Genomic DNA, 22,887 nt, shown 5'->3' on the forward strand with positions numbered 1-22,887 from the left:
AATAAAAAAATTTTAAAGCCGTTGTTAAAATAAATGAATGAATTTAAAAAATACCTATTGAAGACTCAGATTCGTTGGGCATATACGGGTTTGGTACGCTGAGACCATGCTCTTAACCCGATGAAATACGGAAACAGTATGGAAAAGGTTAAAAAATACCAATGATTTGTGGGTGCATGACTTCCTCTGTCTTTACATACCATGCTGTACATCTCATGTTCCTTCAGCCTTTCATACTGTTTTACACACTCCGCATCAGGATACTTAGAAACTAACAAAATATTAAACTTTCATTCCCTTCTGATATCTTTTTGAATGTTGCTTGGAAGTGATATAACATCTAGTGAAATTAGCAGAAAAAAATTCAATTAGCTACAAAACCCATTATGGTAGCGTCGGTAGTTTTAATATGTCACTCTCAACGTACCTTGTTTTATAAGCTCTGCAACCTTCTGCGCTTTTGCAACACACTTAGATCAACCTGAGAAACATAATGGCACATATCATGGTTTGTGCAGCACACATTCATGTCTCTCTTTCCTCATGCATGGCAGTTTCCACACTGACATCACTGCTGCACTTGTGGCCCACTTAAACATTCCATAATCAATACAACAATGTGATCAATATATGTCATTAATAAATATGTTGTTTTGTAAGTTTAAGTGTTAAATTACAAAATGAACAAATTTTTAACAAAAGCATGCCAAGCCAACAATTCGAAACTTTTTTTCTAGGCATTTAAGATGATTATTGCTCAATCTATTTTCCTCACTTTCTACAACTGAAAAGTAAACATAAATTCTAATCATCAATCTGATTTACTAGCTAAAACTGCTATAGAAAATTTGACACAAATACTATAGCGAGGTGGACATCCAAGTATTTATGAAATGATGATTGGTGATAGCAAAAAGGTATAATTTTGTTAATTAGTGAATGTATCTATGACTAGTAAAATTATTACTTTAAGTTTAGTATATATATATATATATATATGAGAGACTCAAAGTTCAAGGTAGACTTACCTCCATTCTCCTAGCTTCCTCTGCAGCATAACTCTGCCGATGCCTGTCAGCTGTAACTATAGGCTGTCTGTCCCAATATTTGACAACCTGGTGCTCGGAAGTCTGAGTCACTTTCGCTGGGATTGGAAGCATTGTAAAAATTCTGTTGTTCGTCAATTAATTGTGTCGATTCAGCGTGCGTTATTCAGTAGTTTGGTACATTTCCTAACGATGAAATTCTTCAAAATCACAAACAACGGGTTTGCTAGCAATAACATTTATTATGACCTCCTTAAATTTTTTTGCTAATTATTGGCTAAGAAAATGGTATATTTGAATGAATTTAATGGTTCAATAACATCTTTAAACATATCTTTATCACATCTCTATCATATCTTTATTATATTTATAATTGCTCTTTTTATCATTTCCAGCGACCACACTGGGCTACAGACACTCTGGGGAGCCAGAGTGGAATGGTGAGCTTAGAGACCTCGCGTGTAAACATAAAAATGAGGAGCAAGAAATTAAAACAGATATTGGAGAGCATCATATAACTCACCTAACAATTGATGGAGATCGCCACCTGTCACTAGCTGACATTGCTCCTCACATGACACATTTACGCTTGCGAAACTCTTCTGCAGTAGAAAGGTAAGATATGGAAACTGTGCAATAAGAGGCATTTATACATTTTGGTTTAGCTTATGCTCACAGTGTTTTCACCGGTTTAAATGGCTGTTTGGAATGTATTTTAGTCTGGAAACATTCACCACCCTCAAAAAGTTAGAACTTTGCCGGATTGACCTCTCACTAGAATGGCCAAGCTTGCCTGCAAACTCTCTTGAAGAGCTTCGTGTGATTGACTGCAAGATGAAAACTCTTCCCAGCTGGTAATTCAGTTGATTTATTTAGTACAATTTCACTACGATGTATTAGATACAGAATAATGGTAAACATTGCATTATTATATTTTAAGAATATTATTTACTAAAGGTTTGAAATTAGTCAGATGCTACCAGAAGGTTGTGACAGATGTGTGTTTGCCTTATCATAGGTAATACTTGCTATAATAAGAACTGTGCTAGTCAGTTTGTCTGTCAGAAGTCACACCAAGAGTGTTAGAGAAAATATTGGACTGAACATGATATGATCTCTATTTAAAATTCATAAATGATTGCCTTATTTGTAGACCTAATTATATTACCTAAATCAATTGTTCTCTAGAATCTCTTTTTCCATTATAATATTGCCGCATTAGAATTGTTAACTAAATAGTAATTACCATATTACAGATTTTTACTAGTTGTTTGCCCAAAGATCGGAGCGGTTCGTAAGTTGCTTAAATGAGATTTTTAACTGGAAACAAAGTCGCTCTCAGTTTAGTTATAATGTAATTTTTAACTCTGGTATGTAAATTCGTATGATGAGTTTATGGGACAGCTATGCTCACATTTAAAGATTAAAAAATATTGTTTGATTGTGATTCATATTTTTCAAGTGGCTGACAGCAGAAATATTGTTATTGTATAGGATGGTGCGCCTAAAATGGATTCTGAAGGTTGTTAATTCACATCAAAACTACTTGTGTGCGCTTCAAAAGTTGTTTGAACAGCATTTAGTTTTTTCACAGTTTAGGAACTCACCAGCTTCATGTAATTTCACCGTGTAAAACGGGGAATATGACACAGTTTGTGGAAACACCATGAATAAATAAGTCTCACTATTAATACCTGCACTAAAGAGGTATTGTTCTTACATATTCTATAACAAACAAATAGATTGGATGATTTGTATATTTTTTAATTGCAGAATGAAAATACAGAAACAGTTTGTTGTCATTTTAACAGCTCACACCAATGTCACTGATTTGAACTGGTCAGACTGTGATATGATTGAAATAACATGAAAGTATTTGTTTATAATATAATATATAGATGAATAGGTGACTAGAACTCATTATTTTAACAGAGGTTGAAACAATAAATATTTTATATTTTCGAATATAGTGACTGCAATTGAGTTTCTTAAAAAGTGATCCATTGTATAAAGCACATCTGATAACAAAACTATCAGTCAAGTCTTTACTTGGTGCAGCAGCCAATTGCTCTGAGGTGTTTTATGAGAAAATATACCAGAAATCAAGACAGTATAGTAGAGTGAATAGATGATTTGAACTACTTTTCAATATATTCTTTTTATTTATATCATCTGATTACTGGTTTGAAAATCTATATAGGCTAAAGGTATTGGGGATATCATGCTCTGAAGAACATTATTATAGATCCTTTCGATTTGTTCCTGAGGTAGTGACCAAACTTACTTCGTTGGAAGTACTTGATTTGTCTAACAATGGCGTGAGACAATTCCCAGACAGGTATCAAATACATGAACTTACACATGAACATGAACAAATACATGAATTTCGCTTTAATGTTTGATACGCTTACCCTATCAAAGCCTTACCGCATCTTACCGTTGCAAATTTAGCTAAATCCAAAATATTCATAGAATGTATTTTGATATTTCACCTCATGATAATGGCTGGTTATATATTATAATAAAGTTTATCAGTAGAGCTGCCCCGCTTTTGGTATCAGAAACAGTATCTTTCTTACTGAGTTATCAAGTCAACTATAATGTGATTCTTGTTACATGGAATCTTGTCATAGCTTGAGAAAATATTTTTTCTTCAGACCATTAGATGAACCAAGTGAAATTATTGTATGCTTTTTGCCTAATTTTGTTTGTAAAGTTAATCAATATTGTTTTGGATTCAGTTATTTTTTTTTGTCTCAGAATAAGTAAGCATCTGATTGTGAGTTCTTTGGTGAGTAATTCGTGTGCAAAATACTTTTGCATTAGTAATTTTTAGCTTTAATATAATGAGAGCTGTGTCAAGTTAGCTGTCGCCTCACTAAACGATTTAGGAAGAAGGTTTGCCTCACACAGGGATGAAATCTGAATATTTAGATTCCGGCTAAATGTGATACCATCTGCACCACTCAACCACCTTGCCACATCTAAGAAAACTTGTAGGAATATTTATTACATGTAACAATATCTTAGGTACTGGTACTGTCAGTGTACTAGCATTAATATACTTCTGAGACATCACTTTTATTTCAAGGTTCACATGCTAATTTAATTCAGCTTCCTTTAGTAATCAGAGATAAATTCATCAAAATAATTCAGCATCCCCAGTGCTCAATCACAGTTTAAAATTAAGGCAAAATGTTGGAAACCTTTTATGGTTATAACTTGTTGGTGGAAATTTTTAGCACGTTTTATGATATTTTAAATAAAAAGTTGATGATAAAGAATTGATAGGTTAAAGAAAAGTTCTTACTGCATAGCTGTATGTCTCTGCTGTGTTTAAAGCAAACTTGTATCTTTTAGCAAATTTAATAAAATTAAGGCTAAAGATATGAACATTTCATGAGAGAAAAATCTGTTTAATATAATTTATTTGCAGCTTTGGCTCTCTGAAATCGCTGAGAAAGTTTAATATCTCTAGAAATCCTGTTGAAGTGCTCCCTGAGTCTATCACTGCGTTGAGTTCATTAGAAGAGCTGAACCTGTCACACTGCTGGATAAGCCAACTCCCAGAGAGGTAAATATATACATAGTTTATATGAAGTGCTTCTATGAATAACTTTTACTACCCATTGATGAGCAGCCATGTTAAATTGCTGGTGATTAAACATTGAATTTTATAAGTGGGTTACTTTACCCTAAAACTATTAAAATATAATTAAAGTGTAGTAATTATCGACAACTTTTATGAAGTTTTATTATTTTTTCTGATGCGGACCTTTCTTAATCTAAAGTATTATATTATTACTATTATCAGTATAAAGTATTAGTATTGTTATTACCATATTATTCAAACTAATTAAACCTTAAGTAGTCTGAACCAATTTTATTCTGCACTGAGTTTTCATCAAAACCACTGTTAGTGATTAAAGATGGACTTCTCTAAGCTGATCAAACTGTAACTGGCAGCCTCATAAAAGTGCTAAATTTCTATTCCAAAGATTTAATTCTTGTTAGTAAATAATATTAAATATGTTAATGCTCACCATAAAACCTTCTGATAGTAGAAGACCAACATTTGTTTACTTTCCTACAGCAGTGGTCCAACCTTTTTCTAAACTTCTGACAGCAATATTTAATCTCTTTTTAAACCTATCACACACCTGAGTTCTTTGAAATATACAAGAGATAGAGTGGACCAACATAACTCATTATTATTAATAATGAAATTGTGGGCCAACTTTAAGGAAGTTAGAAAAATGATAAGGATAGGAAATGATGGAAGAATTTGATTGAAAAGCTCATTAAAACTACAATTTCGATGGATGTATAAATATGAACGATAAACGTGAAATTACCTGTTAGAATTCTGGAAAAGTCTAAGCACGCTGATATCTCTATATGTTGTTCGTTTTTAAAATAGCGAGATACTCATCATTTTATGCCGAGTGCATGCTCAAATTAAAATATATTTGAACTATTTACTTTTTTAAATTCCTTGAATGTTGGATGGGAGGACTGATAATACTTTGCAATTCATGCAGAAAATTATATGTATATGGTACATTGGCATTCTGTGATTCTGTTATATGTTCCCTACACTTGCCCTACATTCTAACATATTAACCTCAATCTCCCTTCGCACTGTTTCCTTTTCTTTCAACATCACGCAACTCTGTCTCAGTACTAGTTCTGTGCAAAGTTCAAACGCTGAAATCTTTTGCTGAAAATAACATATTTTTATATTAAGAACAATTGTAAGTTACTTTTCTTAACACGCGCACTTGGTCAATTTTAATCTGCACTAAGTTTTCACCAAAACTGCTGTATCTGACTAAAATCTTCTTAACTGATGAAAATATGACTGGCAGTATTTGTAAAGGTAAAAATCTAGAAGTTTTTTATGAAGATTTAGTTCATGCAAGTTTAAAAATCAAATATGTTAATTTTACCCATAAATCTTTTTGATTGCAGTGGATAAACTTTTGTTAGTTTTCTCACAGCAGTGGTTTAATTTTTGTCTAAATCTTTGACTGCAGTATTTAACCTTCTTCCTAACCTGTCATATGATAGATCTGTCTCTAGTTACTGAAGTTGTCTCAGAGCCACCAAGCTCATTAACATTAGTAATGCAGATGTTTGTCTACTTACAAGGGTGCTAGCAAGTTGCTAGGCATAGGAAATGGTGGAAGAAATGGCAAAATTTGTTAAACTACAATTTAATGAATATTTCTATATGAACACTAAAACATCAAAAAGCATTTTTGAAGAATAAAAACATAAATTATAGCATTTGTCAGATAAATGACTGGTATTAAAGGTAGATTGCATGAAATTAGTCGGCTGCGATTGAGTTAATAGATATTTTGTTTTAGCGCTTCATAGACTTATTAAATTGTAGCATACCAGTAGTTAATAACTTGTAGTTATTAACTATTAGTCTACTAAATTTTATTGAGACTACGTGAAATTACTAGCTGCATTAGTAGCTGTGTTTTTGTTGTAAGAATTCATTTTTTGGAAATTAGCCTATGGCTTCCGATTTTGTTATATTTATTTAAATGTATCAAGCATTTACTTGATATGATAGAGGTCAGAGAACTTCTGTAAAAAGTAAGTGCAGTGATAAACAGTCAAAGTAGAAATATTTTACTTATATGTTTTCTTTTTAAGAATTTTATTTTCTAAAGCACGGTTGAAACTTACTGAGTTATCAAGTAAACTATGCTGTTATTCTTGTTACGTGGAATGTTGTCAAACCTTGAGAAAAAATTGTTTTCTTCAGACCATTAGATGAACCAAAACAAATTATGGTATGTTTTTGCCTAATTTTGTTTGTAAAGTTAACCAATATTGTTTTGGATTCAGTTATTTTTTATTCTTTCAGAATAAGTAAGCATCTGATTGTGAGGAGTTCTTTGGTGAGTAATTCGTGTGCAAAATACTTTTGCATTAGTAATTTTTAGCTTTAATATAATAATAGCTGTGTCAAGTTAGCTGTCGCCTCACTAAACGATTTAGGAAGAAGGTTTGCCTCACACAGGGATGAAATCTGAATATTTAGATTCCGGCTAAATGTGATACCATCTGCACCACTCAACCACCTTGCCACATCTAAGAAAACTTGTAGGAATATTTATTACATGTAACAATATCTTAGGTGCTGGTACTGTCAGTGTACTAGCATTAATATACTTCTGAGACATCACTTTTATTTCAAGGTTCACATGCTAATTTAATTCAGCTTCCTTTAGTAATCAGAGATAAATTCATCAGAATAATTCAGCATCCCCAGTGCTCAATCACAGTTTAAAATTAAGGCAAAATGTTGGAAACCTTTTATGGTTATAACTTGTTGGTGGAAATTTTAGCTCATTTATATGATATTTTAAATAAAAAGTTGATGATAAAGAATTGATAGGCTAAAGAAAAGTTTTTACTGCATAGCTATGTATTGCTGCTGTGTTTAAAGCATATTTGTATCTTTTAGCAAATTTAATAAAACCTAGGTTAATGATATAAACATTACACAAGGGAAAAATTTGTTTAATATAATTCGTTTGCAGCTTGGGCTCTCTGAAATCGCTGAGAAAGTTGAATCTCTGTGGTAATCCTATTGAAGTGCTTCCTGAATCTATCACTGCATTGAGTTCACTAGAAGAGCTGGACCTGTCACATTGCAACATAGGGCAAATCCCAGATAGGTAAATACACACATAGTTTGTATGAACTCCTTCTATGAATAACTTTTACTACCTATTGATGAGCAGCCATGTTAACTTGCTGGTGATTAAATATTGAATATTATAAGTGGGTTACTTTACCCTAAAACTGTTAAAATAGAATTATAAAGTGTAGTAATTATCAACAACTTTTATGAAGCATTATTATTTTTCTGATGCGTACCTTTTTTAATCTAACACATTATATTATCGCTATTAAGCTTTAAATTAAACACCTGTTTTTGGCTTTGGGTTGGCATGAATGTGTGTGTTTCAAAATTAACCTGAATTAACAGAACGATTTTACTTTGTTTTGGTTTTCAGCCATTTATAAATTTATAGATTTGAAATACATAAACGTTGCTACAAATGTGCTCTTTTAATTGTAATTCCTTGAAGTGCTAAAAGTGTCCAAGTTTCTGGTTCTTTTATATCTCTTCAAAAATCAGAAATGACAAGATGATGGCCATCAAAACTGTTCATGTTTAATTATTATGTTCCTGAAAGAAACTTGTAATAAATGTAAGTTTAGTGTGAAGAGTTTTGTCTCATAAAGATAAATTGTGGATTGAGTAGAAACTGTGTAAATTGTTTCATTTAGTGAGCATTCTCTGATAATCAAATTTCATGTTTTATAGTATCTTTGGACATCTCAGAAGATTGCTAGGTATTTTAGAACATTGCCCAAATAGTAAAATCATTTTAGTTTCCTTGTTGCCAGCTGTTTATAGATTGCATACAAAATGATATGCAGAGATTGTTGAATTTTTGACTACATGAAAATCAGTTACCGACATTAAAAATGGTTCTCTGTCACTGTCGATGTTCTGAAAACTAAAAGAATTTGCATGTTAACTTGCTTTAAACCTCTTCACGAGTCTGACATATCAGAAGTGAGGCAGCAAAACCTTTTATATTTAATGAAAATATTATCAAAGAAAAATTAAAATAAAAGTGACAAAGGATATTTTCACCTTTTGCTGACCTGGAATAAATCAATGATGAAATTGCCAAAACCGTGACCATTGTCGGCTAGAGCTCTTCTACCTTCAAACACTTTCTATCATATTTTACTTATACTAAATGTTATTATTCCATGATTTTCCATTAAATAACTGTAAGGAATCTAAAGGTTATTACACAATCTTTTGAATGTTTTGTTATGTTGTTTCTCTAAGAAACTTGAAAAAATTATTTCTGTTATTCTATATGTAAATATTATTAGTTGTAAATACATAGAAATCAGTTTTTTTTACTCTATAGTGATGATGAACAGTAAAAATTGTAAGCAATTTGATTAATGCATATTATGTTAGAGTAAAATAGGTAATCATCTTATTATTTGATGAAGTAAATGCCCCAACACAGTTTTACTAATGTTAACTTTTTAATATTACATACAAATTTTAAATGTAGGCAATAATCTAATTCCAGCTGTATTTTATGTTGTTGACTTTAAAATGGATATCAAGCTCAATATTTTTATACCTATCGCATACCAACATAAACTTACATATAATACATACATAAGGGAGAAAATTATTAATCTTATCAATAAGTTTTGTCAAATAAGTAGTACTGCTTTGTCCTGTATATGTGGATGACTGTTTCCAGAATTTATCTAACAATAAACAATGCAAACCATCTAACATAGAATATTTACCAAAATACTCTTTGTTTCCAGTGATTATCAGGTGAAAAGTACCACACAGTTATATTCACAATGATCCACAAGCATTGACAACAACTTTTATGTTAGTTACACAGTTCTTTCATTATTAAATGAAGGTTCAGATTTGATAAAATGATTTGAATATCACTTTAACATGAGTCCATTCTGAAGCTGTTGTTGAATATATCATTATCAATTTATCATATAAATATAGATTATGCTATTTATTACCAAACAAATTTCCTACACTCCGCATTAAAAGAACATTCAACATAAAAATAAAAGATAAAGGACAGAAAATAGAAACACATGAAGGAATCATATGGTGCTGAAATAATTAAAATAATTTTATTTAAAGTTCAATAATGTTTAAATTTATTACTGTGATGATAACTCAGTCAACCAGTGTTTGTAAAGTGGGAATCGAAACTGAATATGAAATCTCTCATTCATCCTTCATAAAAGTCTGGGTTTTTTAATGTCGTGATCAAACTTTATTAGCTACAGTTTCCCACTAGTTGTGTGTAAAAATTTGATGTCATACTTTATGGATTTCCTATCTGGAAGACAAAGAATGAAATGTGCTAAAGTTTTACCCATCTTTAAAACCGAATGGAATAAGCTGTTATCTAATAACTATAGACCTGTTTCTATTCTGTCAGCTTTTTTCACAAGTTTTTGAGCATCTCATTAACCAACAAATTCATAATTACTCTATTAAAGAATTAAATATTACAAAAACTCAAATTGGATTTCAGAAAGGGAAAAGGACTCACAAAGCATCACTAGAGTTTACAATTGATGCTCTTACTGCTTTAAACAATATTCTTTTTGTTTCAGTTGTACTCATTAACTTCTCAAAGTCTTTTGATATGATAGATCTCTCTATTTTGAATAATAAGCTTTAGCAAATAAATCTTTTCATTCAAGTTTAGAATTAATTCAAAATTATCTTTCAAATCATTTTCAAATTGTTATTATAGCACAGAAAATATCCCAACCTTTATTAATTAAATGTGGAGTACCACATGGATCCATCCTTGAACCAGTATGATTTTTGTTATATATAATTGATCATGTAAAAAGTACTGATAAATTTAAAACTATTTTGTTTGCTGATAATACAAAGTTATTTTATACCACTAAAAACTTAAATAAAGATAGAGCAATAATTAACCAAGAATTTAATCTGATAAAAAATTGGTGTGATCAAACAAACTACCATTGAATGTTGACCAGAAAAAATTTCATAGTTATTCATCAGTCACAAAATATATTTCGATTTACAGAAATTATTTCAAACTGGACAAATCATACAAATGACAAATAGTATAAAATTTTTACCCATTACAATGAATATTGCCCTAAACTGGTCATAACACATGGAACTATTGAGACGACAACTACGACAAAGCTCTGGGCTAATTTACCAGGTCTCATTGAGTTTTACAGAAATGTCTCTTTTACTTTTATATAATACTGTAATTGATAGTAAATTAGTCTATTGCTTGGAATCATGGCAAAATGCTCTGATGAGCTAATTAAACAAATTTTTGGACATCTAGAATCGATTGCTTAGAATAACGTATCCTGAAAACTCTTATTTTCCATCAACTCATTTATTAAAAATTCTCAAGTTTTGCCTACACAGCAACTATAGCGACTAAGAATATGTATTTTAGCCTTCACACAATTTAAATATTAACTAGTTTGTCAACATATTACAACACTCATCATTCCTTATTTGCTTTATCTTTTCCACCCTCTTCTACTGGTTGCCATAGATGGGTTGCCTATTGCGCGTCATAGCATGGAGTTCCTTGCCAATTCACTTATTGAAATTGATAGTCATGAAAATTTTAGGTCTGCTTTGAAACGGTAAATGCTGGACTCTCCGGAATAGATTTGTTCTGACTTAGTTTGCTTAGACAGGCATTTTCTTTATTAACAATTTCATCTATAAATGCAGTCTCCGTGCCTCGAATTGCCCTGCTACTGTGCATATCGGCCGTGATTGCACCTTAATTTTTCTATCATTTTTTATGTTATTTATTTAATGTGAATAAAGCGAACAAACTGCCAAACATTACCGTGTAAAAATGAGTGTTATTTAAAACAACAGTTAAATCTGATGAGAAAGAGAATCTTCATATAAGGATATTTTTATTTAATATTTGTTATACACTCTATCGTACGAATAATCTACAGAAATGTAAATAAATGAAAGCAAGTGGTTTTTGAAAATAGTGCTAATGGTTTTACATATTTGAAAAAGTTTTTTGAAATATTATTATGCATGCTAACTTAAATTATTTTAATTTTTTACCAAAGGACATTATCATCAGATTTGTAAAATTCTTGCAATTATAGCACCAGTTCAAATAAGTTAATATTTAATGCTAGGCAATGAAAGATTTTATATTTTCTCCAGATTATTATTCGAGCTATCTTTAAATATGTGGTTGCGTCAAATTTGAGTTGATTTTAAAAGAAAGTATTTATTTTGATTATTAGTTGATATGTTGTTTTTTAAGTTAGGCAATCTTATTGTCAAGATATTTGAAGAATTAAATCGAAACAACTTATTGCGATGAAAATGACCAGGCTAAAAAACATGCTCAGACTTGCCCAAAATGATGCCTCCATCTCTCGTAGTCACATCGGCTAATGTGATAAAAGTTTAGTCCTACGCGGCTCTATTGGCATATATTTTATTTTGTATTTGCTCATGTTGGCTAGAATAAAATTTTGAGTCAAGCTACAGATAAATTCAGGTAGGTTTCAAACGCCTCAAATAAGGGAAATTGAAAACCTGCCATATTAACTTCCTTTAAATGCTGTGTAAACATTTGAGTACCGACTAACCATTCTACCTGTTTACGGTATTTAGGTCGTCGAATTAGCTTATTTCATTATGGGCTTTGTATCAGCTACTGTAAGTTCTCTGTTGCCACACGCCCACCGGAAACTAGCTACTAAATAATATAGGCATGCCGCCATCTTTGGAACAAATATATTCGAATGTATGGCAAAACAAACTACATCCCAAAAAGTCATTTATAGTCAATGTATCTAGTCATTATTAGCATCAATATGTAGAAAATTTTACTGGTCCCATTGGATTGGTTAATTCAAGTACAATACAAATGGTTTCATGAGTTGAACGCGATAGTGAACTCAAAGCAATGTCAAGTTGGTTGCAATAAATTATTCCACCGATTCTGGCAAAGGGTTAATAAAACCACTCTTGCACCTGGTTGGCGGTTCGTGGATTAAGCGGTTTTCATAATTTTCTGTGCAATGACTTTTTATTACCCGGGCAACGCCCGGGTACCGGTACAGCTTATGGTGTAAAATAGCAGCTACAAGTACAAGCTTAGTAAGTACAGCTTATGGCGTAAAATGTTGAAAAAATACTTAACCAAATTTTTTTTCTTGCCTTGGATTGGATTAAAATTTACATAATTTTATTTTAATGAGAGAAATTGTTTCGGATCTCAAACAACTCGGTTTTCGAACTGTCTTCTGAAACTGAGTATGTTCAAGAACTGAGATTCTGCTATACGTTATCAAAATATATAGGTCGCTGAAAGTTATGAAATGAAATTTCATAATGAAATAAAACCAATGAATTTTTAAATTTACATTGGTTTGAACACCTTCACAGTTGTTTTATTTATTTTTAAATCAGTGATCCTGCACAAAACCTTTTCCTCATGATATAAAATTTGAGAGTTGGAGTTGTTTGAAAATGTTTGAAAACTTTGACAGTTGTTTTATTTTCTTTCTTAATTTATTTCAACTACACAAAACACTTCTCGCATTTTATATAGTTTAAAAGTTAGAATGGTTAATGTTGTTACATGTTAACTAAAAATCAATTTTCTGTCCAAAGACTTTTTTTACTACCTGGGCAATGCCGGGTAGCACAGCTAGTCGTAACTATTTTTGTGTGTTAACCTAAGATAACTTTTCTGTGGAAAGGACTTTTATTATTCGAGCAACATCAGTCATTCACCTAGGCTTGAATGACCCAAAATGAAACAATAGGCTTTTTCATGAAAAAGAACAGAATAATTTTGACCAAATTTCCCCTATAGAGGAACCAACTTGTTGCAAGGCCAAAAGCTTTAAAAACCTTTAGAGGACTAAAAAGCTTCATTTGGATATACAAAAGAAAGACGTCTTATTTGACAAGTACAAAGCTAACTCATTTAGTCCTAAATTAAAAATGAACTACATAAAAGCTACAAATAAAATTTAATCCCATATCAAAAAAACAACAGCTGATTACTATTCTTATGAAACACTAAAAATTAATGACTATTGAAATTTAATAAATAATCATTGTGGACGAAACCAATGTAAAACCCAAGAATTTACTGAGCTTTTAGACTCTAACTCTAAAGTTATAACTGATGACAAACAAATAGCTACATAATTTAACACTTACTTTACAGAAATATGAACCAGACTTGTGTAAGCTTTTTTAATACAAATATAAAGCATCAAGTGTCAGGGATAAATACATTCCAAGATTAATTTTGTAGACTTTTATGAGTGTATTGTTCAGAGAGTTATTGTCAATCTAAATGAACACAAATCAGAAGGCATGAATGGAATTTCCGCAAAATTAGTGAAAGCTTGTTCACATGAGCTATCAAAATATATGGCTTACCTATTCAACTTGAGCATAAAACAATGTGTTTTCCCACAAAAATGAAATGTGCTAAAGTTTTACCCATATTTAAAACCGAAGGAATAAGCTGTTATCTAACAACTACTAGCTGTGTTACCCGGTGTTGCCCGGGTAATAAAAAGGTCTTTGGACAGAAAATTGATTTGTATTTAACATATAACAGCATTTGCCACTCTAACCTTCAAACTACATATGAAAAAAGTGCTTTGTGTAATTGAAATAAATTAGGAGAGAAAATAAAAAACAACTGTAAAAGTTTTCAAACTTTTGTCAAACAGCTGTAACTTTCAAACTTCATATCATGAGGGTAAGTTTTTTAAACCACTGTAAATTTAAAAGCTCATAACTCTTTGAAACGTATAGCTTTTAACAACCTACAGTGGAACTTGTTTTAGCGGAACTGTTTTAGCGTTGCTAACAGAGTTCTTCAAGATCCGTAACAATTTTTCCCATTAAAATAAAATTATGTAGATTTTAATCCGTTCCAACATCAGAAAAAACTTGGGTAAAATTAGAATATACTTCAGTAAAGTATGTTTCAACATTTTATACCATAAGCTCTACTGTATACTGCATACTATAAATAGAAACGGGTATATATAGATCGTGTTTAATTTCAATAAATGTTTTATATTTATGATGATGGAAAAACAAAGCAAAACTAAACATTTTGTACGTTTGGGCTTGAAAGGTAAAAAATGAAAATTTTATTTTCCATTAAATCATTTGTTAAAAAATCTCGTGTTTTGCCTACACAACGACAATATCGACTAAAAATATGTCTTTTAGCCTTCACACAATTTAAATATCGATACCACCAATAGCTGATTCTTATTGGTGGTATCTACAATAGGCCATTAAATTTAAACTTAATGTTTAGAGTTAACTTTAGTTTAAAGTAAGAATAAAATATCATATCCTTGTTCATGAAGAGTAAATCTACTAAAACTGCATTTAATTTTGCAATTAAATTTATAGCCTGAAACATAATTAATGACATTTCCTTACACACTTCAACTTGTCACTATACTGTTTAGAGTGATGTGATAGTTTCTAGAAGTCTGGTGTCAAGTTGTGTGAATTTCAATTTAATGTATAAATGAACTTATATATTGTAATTATGTTTTCTATTATTGGAGAGTTTGTCTTTTTGCGCTCTGCTGGGTATCTGAATCGATTTGTTTTTCAAAATTAGCCTGAAATAACAAAAAGATTTTACTTTGTGTTGGTTTTCAGCCCTTTATAAATTTGAAATACATAAACATTGCTATAAACGTTCCTTTTCAATGTTAATTCCCTGAACTGCTAAAAGTTTTAAATCTCTTCAAAATCAGAAATGAAAAGATGATGGTCATCAAAACTGTTCATGTTTAATTATTATGTTCCTGAAAAAAAACTTGTAATAAATGTAAGTTTATTGTAAAAAGTTTTTTCTAATAAAGAAAAATTGTGGATTGAGTAGAAACCGTGTAAATTGTCTCATTTAGTGAGCATTCTCTGATACCCGAATTTCATGTTTTATGTATCTTTGGACATCTCAGAAGATGTCCAGGTATTTTAGAACATTGCTTAAATAGTAAAATCATTTTAGTTTCCTTGTTGCCAGCTATTTATAGATTGCATACAAAATGATATTCTGAGATTTTTGAATTTCTCGACTACATGAAATTTAGTTAGCGATGTTAAAAACGGTTCTCTGTCAATGTCAATGTTCTGAAAACTAAAATAATTTGCGTCATTTATCTTTTAATTACTGTTGTATTAATAATTGAAAGATTAAATAATTGTATAATAATACTCTTTCAATTATTATTATATAATTAAAAAGTTATAAATTAGTACCTGGTATTTAATCTTTGTAGCTTTTTTGATTCATTTCTAGAAAACCTTCATTTACATTAGTTTATTGAATGAACAATGAAAGGCATAACTGGAATTCTCACGAAGTTAGCGAAAGCTCGTTTGCATGAGCTATCAAAATATTTGGCCTAAGTATTCAACATAAGCATAAAACAAGGTGTTTTCCCACAAAAAATTGAATGTGCTAAAGTTTTGCCCTTATTTAAAAACGGAGGCAATAAGCTGTTATCTAATAACTATAGACCTGTTTTTATTGTGTCAGTTTTTTCACAAGTTTCTGAGCATCTCATTAACCAACAAATGCATAATTACGCTAAGTAAATGTTACAAAAACTCAAATTTGATTTCAGAAAGGGAAAATAACTCGGAAAGCATCAATAGAGTTTACAATTGATGCTCTTGTTGCTTTAAATAATATTCTTTTTGTTTCAGGTATACTCATTGACTTCTCAAAGTCTTTTGATACAATAGATCCTTCTATTTTAAATAATAGGTTTGGTCACATAAATTTTTCTCGTTCAAGTTTAGAGTTAATTCAAAATTATCTTTCAAATCGTTTTCAAAGTGTTATAATAACACAGAAAATATCCCAGCCTCTATTAATTAAGTGTGCAGTACCACGAGGATCCATCATTGGACCAACACGATTTTTGTTATATATAATTGAGCATGTAAAGAGTACTGATAAATTTAAAACTATTTTGTTTGCCGATAATACCAAGTTATTTTTTACCACTGAAAACTTGAATAAATATAGAGCAATAATTAACAAAGAATTAAATGTGATAAAATTTAGTGTGACCAAAACAAACTAACATTGAATGTTGACAAGAAAAAATTCATAGTTATTCATAATCCACAAAATAAATTCCGATTTCAAAAACATTTCGAACTGGGCAAATCATACAAATGACGGATAGCATAAATTTTTAGCGGTTACAATGAATAGTGCCCTAAACTAGTCAAGACACATGGAACTAATGAGACGACAACTACGACAAAGCTCTGGGCTAATTTACCAGGTCTCATTAATTTTTCCAGAAATCCCTCTTTTACTTTTATATAATACTCTAATTAATAGTAAATTAGTCTATTGCTTAGAATCATGGTGAAATGCTCTGAGCTACTTAAACAACATTTTGGTCATCTAGAATCGATTGCTTAGAATATCATATCCTGAAAACTTTTATTTTCCATCATCTCATTTGTTAAAAAATCTCGTGTTTTGGCTACACAACGACTATAGCGACTAAGAATATGTCTTTTAGCCTTCACACAATTTAAATATCAATTAGTTTGTCAACATATTACAACACTCATCATTCCGTATTTGTTTTTTTGCTTTATTCAACCACCTCTCCACATCTAGAAATATTCGTAGAAATAGTTATTACACATAACAATCTCTTATATCCCAAGGGACTGCAAGTCTACTAGCTTTAATATAATTCTCAGACATCACTTTTATTTCATGGTTCACACGCTAATCTAATTCAGCTTTTTTTAGTGCTCACATGTGGTTAAAAATTAAAGCAAAATGTTGGAAGCCTTTGATAGTTTAGCAATCGGTAGCAATACCATACCATGTAAATACCATGCCGCTATGTAAAATGAAAATATGGCAATTTTCACTGGAAGTCATTCACACACATCTTGGTCATGAAGCTTAATGGAAATTTCTTAATCAAGCATGGATCATGAATGAATTGCATCCACAATATTATTTCAATAAAAATGACAACAAACAAATTGCAGAAATACTGCGAAGAAGTACTAACCATTGCCACTGATGCATTACTAGAGAAATTCCATTCAACATCTTCTGCTAAGTAGCAGACATACTCATAAGCACTTGCTGTGGCAGCTGTTGCTGTTTTGCGTGCTGTTTGAGGCTTCAAATTTTTTTTATAGATATTTATACTTTAATTTGAACCACCTAGCAGCACCGTGCTCGACAATATTGCTTTGAATTCATTCATTGAAAAGCACCATTTAACATTGAAAAATAAACCTTTAATGACTGGGCAGTGTAAACAGTGTGGGCACAGCATCTGGTTTCAGTCGAACATTTTGACCTGTTCTGTCAAAACAAGGATCATTGAAATGTTCGTTGCAGATAAGTGCCCAAGGACCAGGCTTATTTAATCTTCTGCGGTTGTGATGCTATTGTAAATAATGAGAATTCTCAGTTACTTTGTTTGGAAATCTAAAAATAAAAATAAAACTAGTAGTTAGATAGCAACAGCAGTAATAACAAAAGTATTATTACTTTTATCTCCTTACTGCTAGCTATATTCAGGTACAACAATAAATAATATTATAGGCACTACAAACATTTTTTTTCAGATATTTATTCAGAAATAACGTGATGGTTTGTAGTTCCTAAATATTAATATAATCAAAATTTCAAATTTAACTAATAAAAAACTTTCATTCCGAAGGAAGAAAAATTTCACTCACTTGCTTATAAATTTATCTAGTCACTGACAACATACAGCCAAACTTGTACACTCAGTAGTCACACTGATCTACTCTCACTCACCCAGTGACTTGTATAGTAGAACTAACTAGTGGCAGTACTAACTAGTAGTAGCACAACTAGTAGTAGTCGTAGACTTTAGCAATAGTCATAGAACTAGTAGTAGAAGTGACTCACTTGTGAAATGTCATGCCCTTTCCTTTGTAAGTCCATTCCTGCAGTCTTTGCAGTTCATGGAATAGCAATAGCACTGTGCACCTTCATGTACATCTTTCTGTCTTCAACATAAATTAGCAGTAGTAATCTCAGTAGGCTGTTCATTTGATTCAGCAGTGTATTCGTGATCTTCCATAGCTGCTAAAACTAAAACTAGATTTATTTCTCACATTGAACACAATGAAATTTACTCAAACCCTAACCTAACATGGCGTTGGCCGGATTTCCGTACTCGCGAATGACCTTTGCCATTCCAGGAGTTTTAAGTTCATTGTCGGCAATATTAGTCGATGCAAGGTCAAGAACTAGTCCCATGAACTAACAGGACCGAGGTCGAATTATTTCGATGTCAGCCATGTGGAGAGGGCAACTCCAATCGAAATAATTTGATGTCACTCTTAAAAGTGTTAATAAATATTTTGTATTTAGTGCCTCATTAAGTTATTAACTTTTAGTTTACCAGGAGTTAATAACTTGTAGTCATTAACTATTAGTCTACCAAGTTTTATTGAGACTATGTGTAATTACTAGCTGCATTAGTAGCTGTATTTCTTGCTGTGAGAATTCTTTTTTTTGCAAATTAGACAATCGCTTCGGTTTTTGTGTTATTTATTTAAATTTATCAAGAACTTTCTTAAAATGATAGAGGTCAGACAACTTCTGTAAAAAAATTAGGCTCAGTGATTAACAGTCAAAGTAAAAATATTTTACTCATATGTTTTCTCTTTAATTGTTTTTGGCGTTTTCTAAAGCAATGTTAAAACTTACTGAATTATCAGGTAAACTATACTGTTATTCTTGTTACATAGAATGTTTTTTATAACTTAAATCATTATAACTGTCACGTACAACTTTTATCATTTTTTATATTGAAACCAGACACGCTGATTCCGATTTTGTACTGAAAATAAACATTGGTTCACTAACCTTCATAGTCATGAAGGCTTTTTAAAACGTTTCAATATCCGTCTCGAAAACAACAAGATCGGCATAACCAGCTCTGCCCATAAATATTTGATGTAGCCTAGCTTTTTAGGAACGAAAGTTAGAGATGTTTAGTCCGATTTAGAATGATAGAGATGAGTGTCTTAAGAGCCATTATTGTCTAAATTCGGCCTATAAAAGAATTTCAGTACTTTTTTGAAAGGTAGATAAGCTATTTAAAGTTAAAGCAAACACATAATTTTAAGAATAATTCATATGATTGGTAATGCATGATACTATGTTATTTGAATAAGAAAACAAAATTTTAGCTGATATTTCTACTAGTTTAGCATGTTCAAAGTTGAAAATATATTTTGGTGCATTTACCTCGGGACACCACTGATTCTCAATTCAGCCGTTTCCGGTAACTTATTCCTTAGTGAGATAACGTCAATTGCATTTGAATTTTTTTGTTTAGTCACAATCAATTAGTTACAATGAGTAGATGTCTCTTTGCTAGGTGCAAATCTGACACTAGAAATCGTGGCATAACTTCTTTTAGAGTGCCTGTGTCTCAGTCGCCAAATTTTGCAAAATTGTGGCTGTCTAAGGCAAAGCGTGCCAATTTAACTTTTCACAGACTACCTGCTAGTGTGGTCGTGTGCATTAGGCACTTCCACGAGAGCCATCTTTATTCTGAAAATTTGGGACAACCACAAGATTAAGGGTGAAAAAGAGAGAAGTTCTTTTCCCAATGGTGTTGTACCATACAGCAAGAGGACATCATCGAACAGGAAAACCTCAACTGTAAGTAATTTATAAATAATTTTAAATAAATATGATTAATTAATATAGTAGTTTTATAATATAAATTAATAAATATAATAATTAGAAATATTTAGTTCTGTACATGAGTACAAAGCAATGATTTAATATGACTGGGTGACAATGAGACTCAGGCTGAGTTTCATACGTTTGATTTTAACCGGATTTACTTGAATTAACTTGACTAACTGAGTAAAAGTTAGTCAGTAAATATAAATTTTCCATTCGATCTGGATTGTCAAAAATGCCCTAAGTGTTCGTAAAATACATGACTAATATAATCATAAAAATTTGGATTGCATTACTATTTTATATTCATGCTACCATTACTAATATGGGCTTTAAAGATCGCTTGAAGTGATTAGCCTATACTTATAATCATGTATAGCTATTTAACTATGTGTAGTGTTAGTGTGTGTTGGTGATGGTGGTAGATAGTGGTTATGGTGATATTGTTTGTGGTAGCCATGGTGACACTGTAGGTAATGGTTTAGAAGCAATTCAAACATTAACTTTAGTGGTATTTATTTGTAATTTTTTGATAGGATGTATGGCATTGGACCAAAAATCCGGCCAAAAATCTGATTAGAGCATGTGTGCGCAAAGATCAAAATGAGTTGCTCCCTTGGATAAAGAAGAGGAAGAACCATGTGTGGTATTCTGCGATTCAATGTAAAGGCGATGCTGAGCTATTGGTTGAGATGGTACTTAGCATAAGATACCATGTCGCTAATATTCATAGGAGCTTTCCAGGACACGACAAGTTCATCTATTGCTCTCATGAACCAATTGATCCGTGAGTGATGAAAAAATAATTATTTGCACCCAATGTTGGCATGAAAGCTGTATGTTGAATCTAATAATACATTCAGAAATAACAAAGCACAGACAAATGTGTAATACAATATTTTATGTATCACTTACAATGCTTTTGGTTTGTGATATAAGAATGTGTAGTCATTTATTGCATAATACTAAACAGAGATTGTACAAATGGTAAATGTTCTGCTGCTGGTTGACATTTGAATAAACAGAAACTTTGCAGATTTATAATATATTGAAAAATAACAACGAATAAATTGATATGTTTACAGAGAAATGGAAAGAAAGGTGAAATGGTTAATTCCAGGAAGTGCAGGGCACAAATTCTGAGGCTGGGCAAGCGAGACTGCTAAACACATTGCATCTGTTGAACCATGGTCAACGCACTGGTGCTTTAGAAAAGCTCCACAGCCTCATATAAAGTTATGCACCAAAGCGAATAGACTTTGATCCCCAAGGATATTTTACGAGAATCAAACTAGCAGTGACAGATCACGACACAAATGTGGGAAGAGAAGTTTTAACTGTTAAGCTGTATCTACAATAAAATTATATATGGATTATACTACTTTTCAGCAGGGATACAACTTTTACAGCTTAAACAACAGCCAAGATAAATTTATGCAGAAATTATATTAACACAATTGATAACTGGCATTAAATTTTAATTATTATAAATTAATTATTAAAGATAGCGATGGGAAACTGAAGATTACAGTATATTACTCTAAAGAAGCTAGAGGCTTTTGCACAAGAAATGTATATGCTGGGAAGACATTTGAATTTCGAAGAGAGATTTTAAAGATTATCTGTAAGAAATCAATGGGATCAACTCCAAAAGTACCTGCAGTAATTCATACCTAAACTGCAATGTATTAAAAGCACATTTTTTCGTCAAGATCTTGGTTCAATTAGTCACAGTCACACAGTCTGCAGAACAATGCGTGAACATACAGGCACCATGCAGTCTTAAATTACTCGAACACTGTACTGTGTGACATTCTGAAATTAGTATGATGACGGTGTAACACGCAACAAATTTCAACCAGTTTGTTATACATTTAATTGCTCTACATGTAGATAATAGTTATATTGTGAATAAATATAAATATATGAATGGCAGGACAGAGCAGCTCCACTTTTAAAATATCTTACAAAACCAGATAGTAGAACAGCAATAGAAATGTACAGGTCAAAATTCACATGAAAGTTATACCCAATCCTTAATTTTATATGAGGTATCATTTTGATAAAATTAGTATAACAGGCTATTCAAATTATAAATATTATGCTGTTCTTTGTATAACACGATTTAGATTTATGTAACGTAAGGTGTTAAATGTGGTGTATTTATGTCATGATGCACTTAGAATGATTGAAATATAATTATTCATCAAACCATACCTAATGATTGTATTATTTTATTAAAATCACTTGTTCGCTGTACAAGACATGAACATCAGCTAAGTAAATATGCTGTCAGATTCAGTTAAAATATTTCTAAAAACTATATTTTTCTCAACTCACAACTGAACTTACATTAATTTCTTTCATCCATAATAAAAAGCTCTACATAATCTGCGTCATTCTGATCATCATCTTCTGATTCTACATTTTTGAAGCCT

At 31.2% G+C, this 22,887-nt stretch overlaps 1 protein-coding gene across 1 annotated transcript in view; it reads left to right on the forward strand.

Moving 5' to 3' along the window:
- Positions 1-1,331: 1,331 nt before the first annotated feature.
- The window catches only part of LOC137390466 (uncharacterized), a 35,202-nt gene continuing 13,646 nt past the window's right edge, over positions 1,332-22,887 (forward strand). The window contains exons 1-5 of the mRNA XM_068076795.1: positions 1,332-1,356; positions 1,442-1,661; positions 1,766-1,900; positions 4,483-4,620; positions 7,610-7,747. Coding sequence (XP_067932896.1) covers positions 1,332-1,356; positions 1,442-1,661; positions 1,766-1,900; positions 4,483-4,620; positions 7,610-7,747 — 656 coding nt within the window. The remainder of the gene's footprint in view (positions 1,357-1,441; positions 1,662-1,765; positions 1,901-4,482; positions 4,621-7,609; positions 7,748-22,887) is intronic.

This window comes from Watersipora subatra, chromosome 3, assembly GCF_963576615.1.
Source record: "Watersipora subatra chromosome 3, tzWatSuba1.1, whole genome shotgun sequence".
Taxonomy (NCBI): domain Eukaryota; kingdom Metazoa; phylum Bryozoa; class Gymnolaemata; order Cheilostomatida; family Watersiporidae; genus Watersipora; species Watersipora subatra.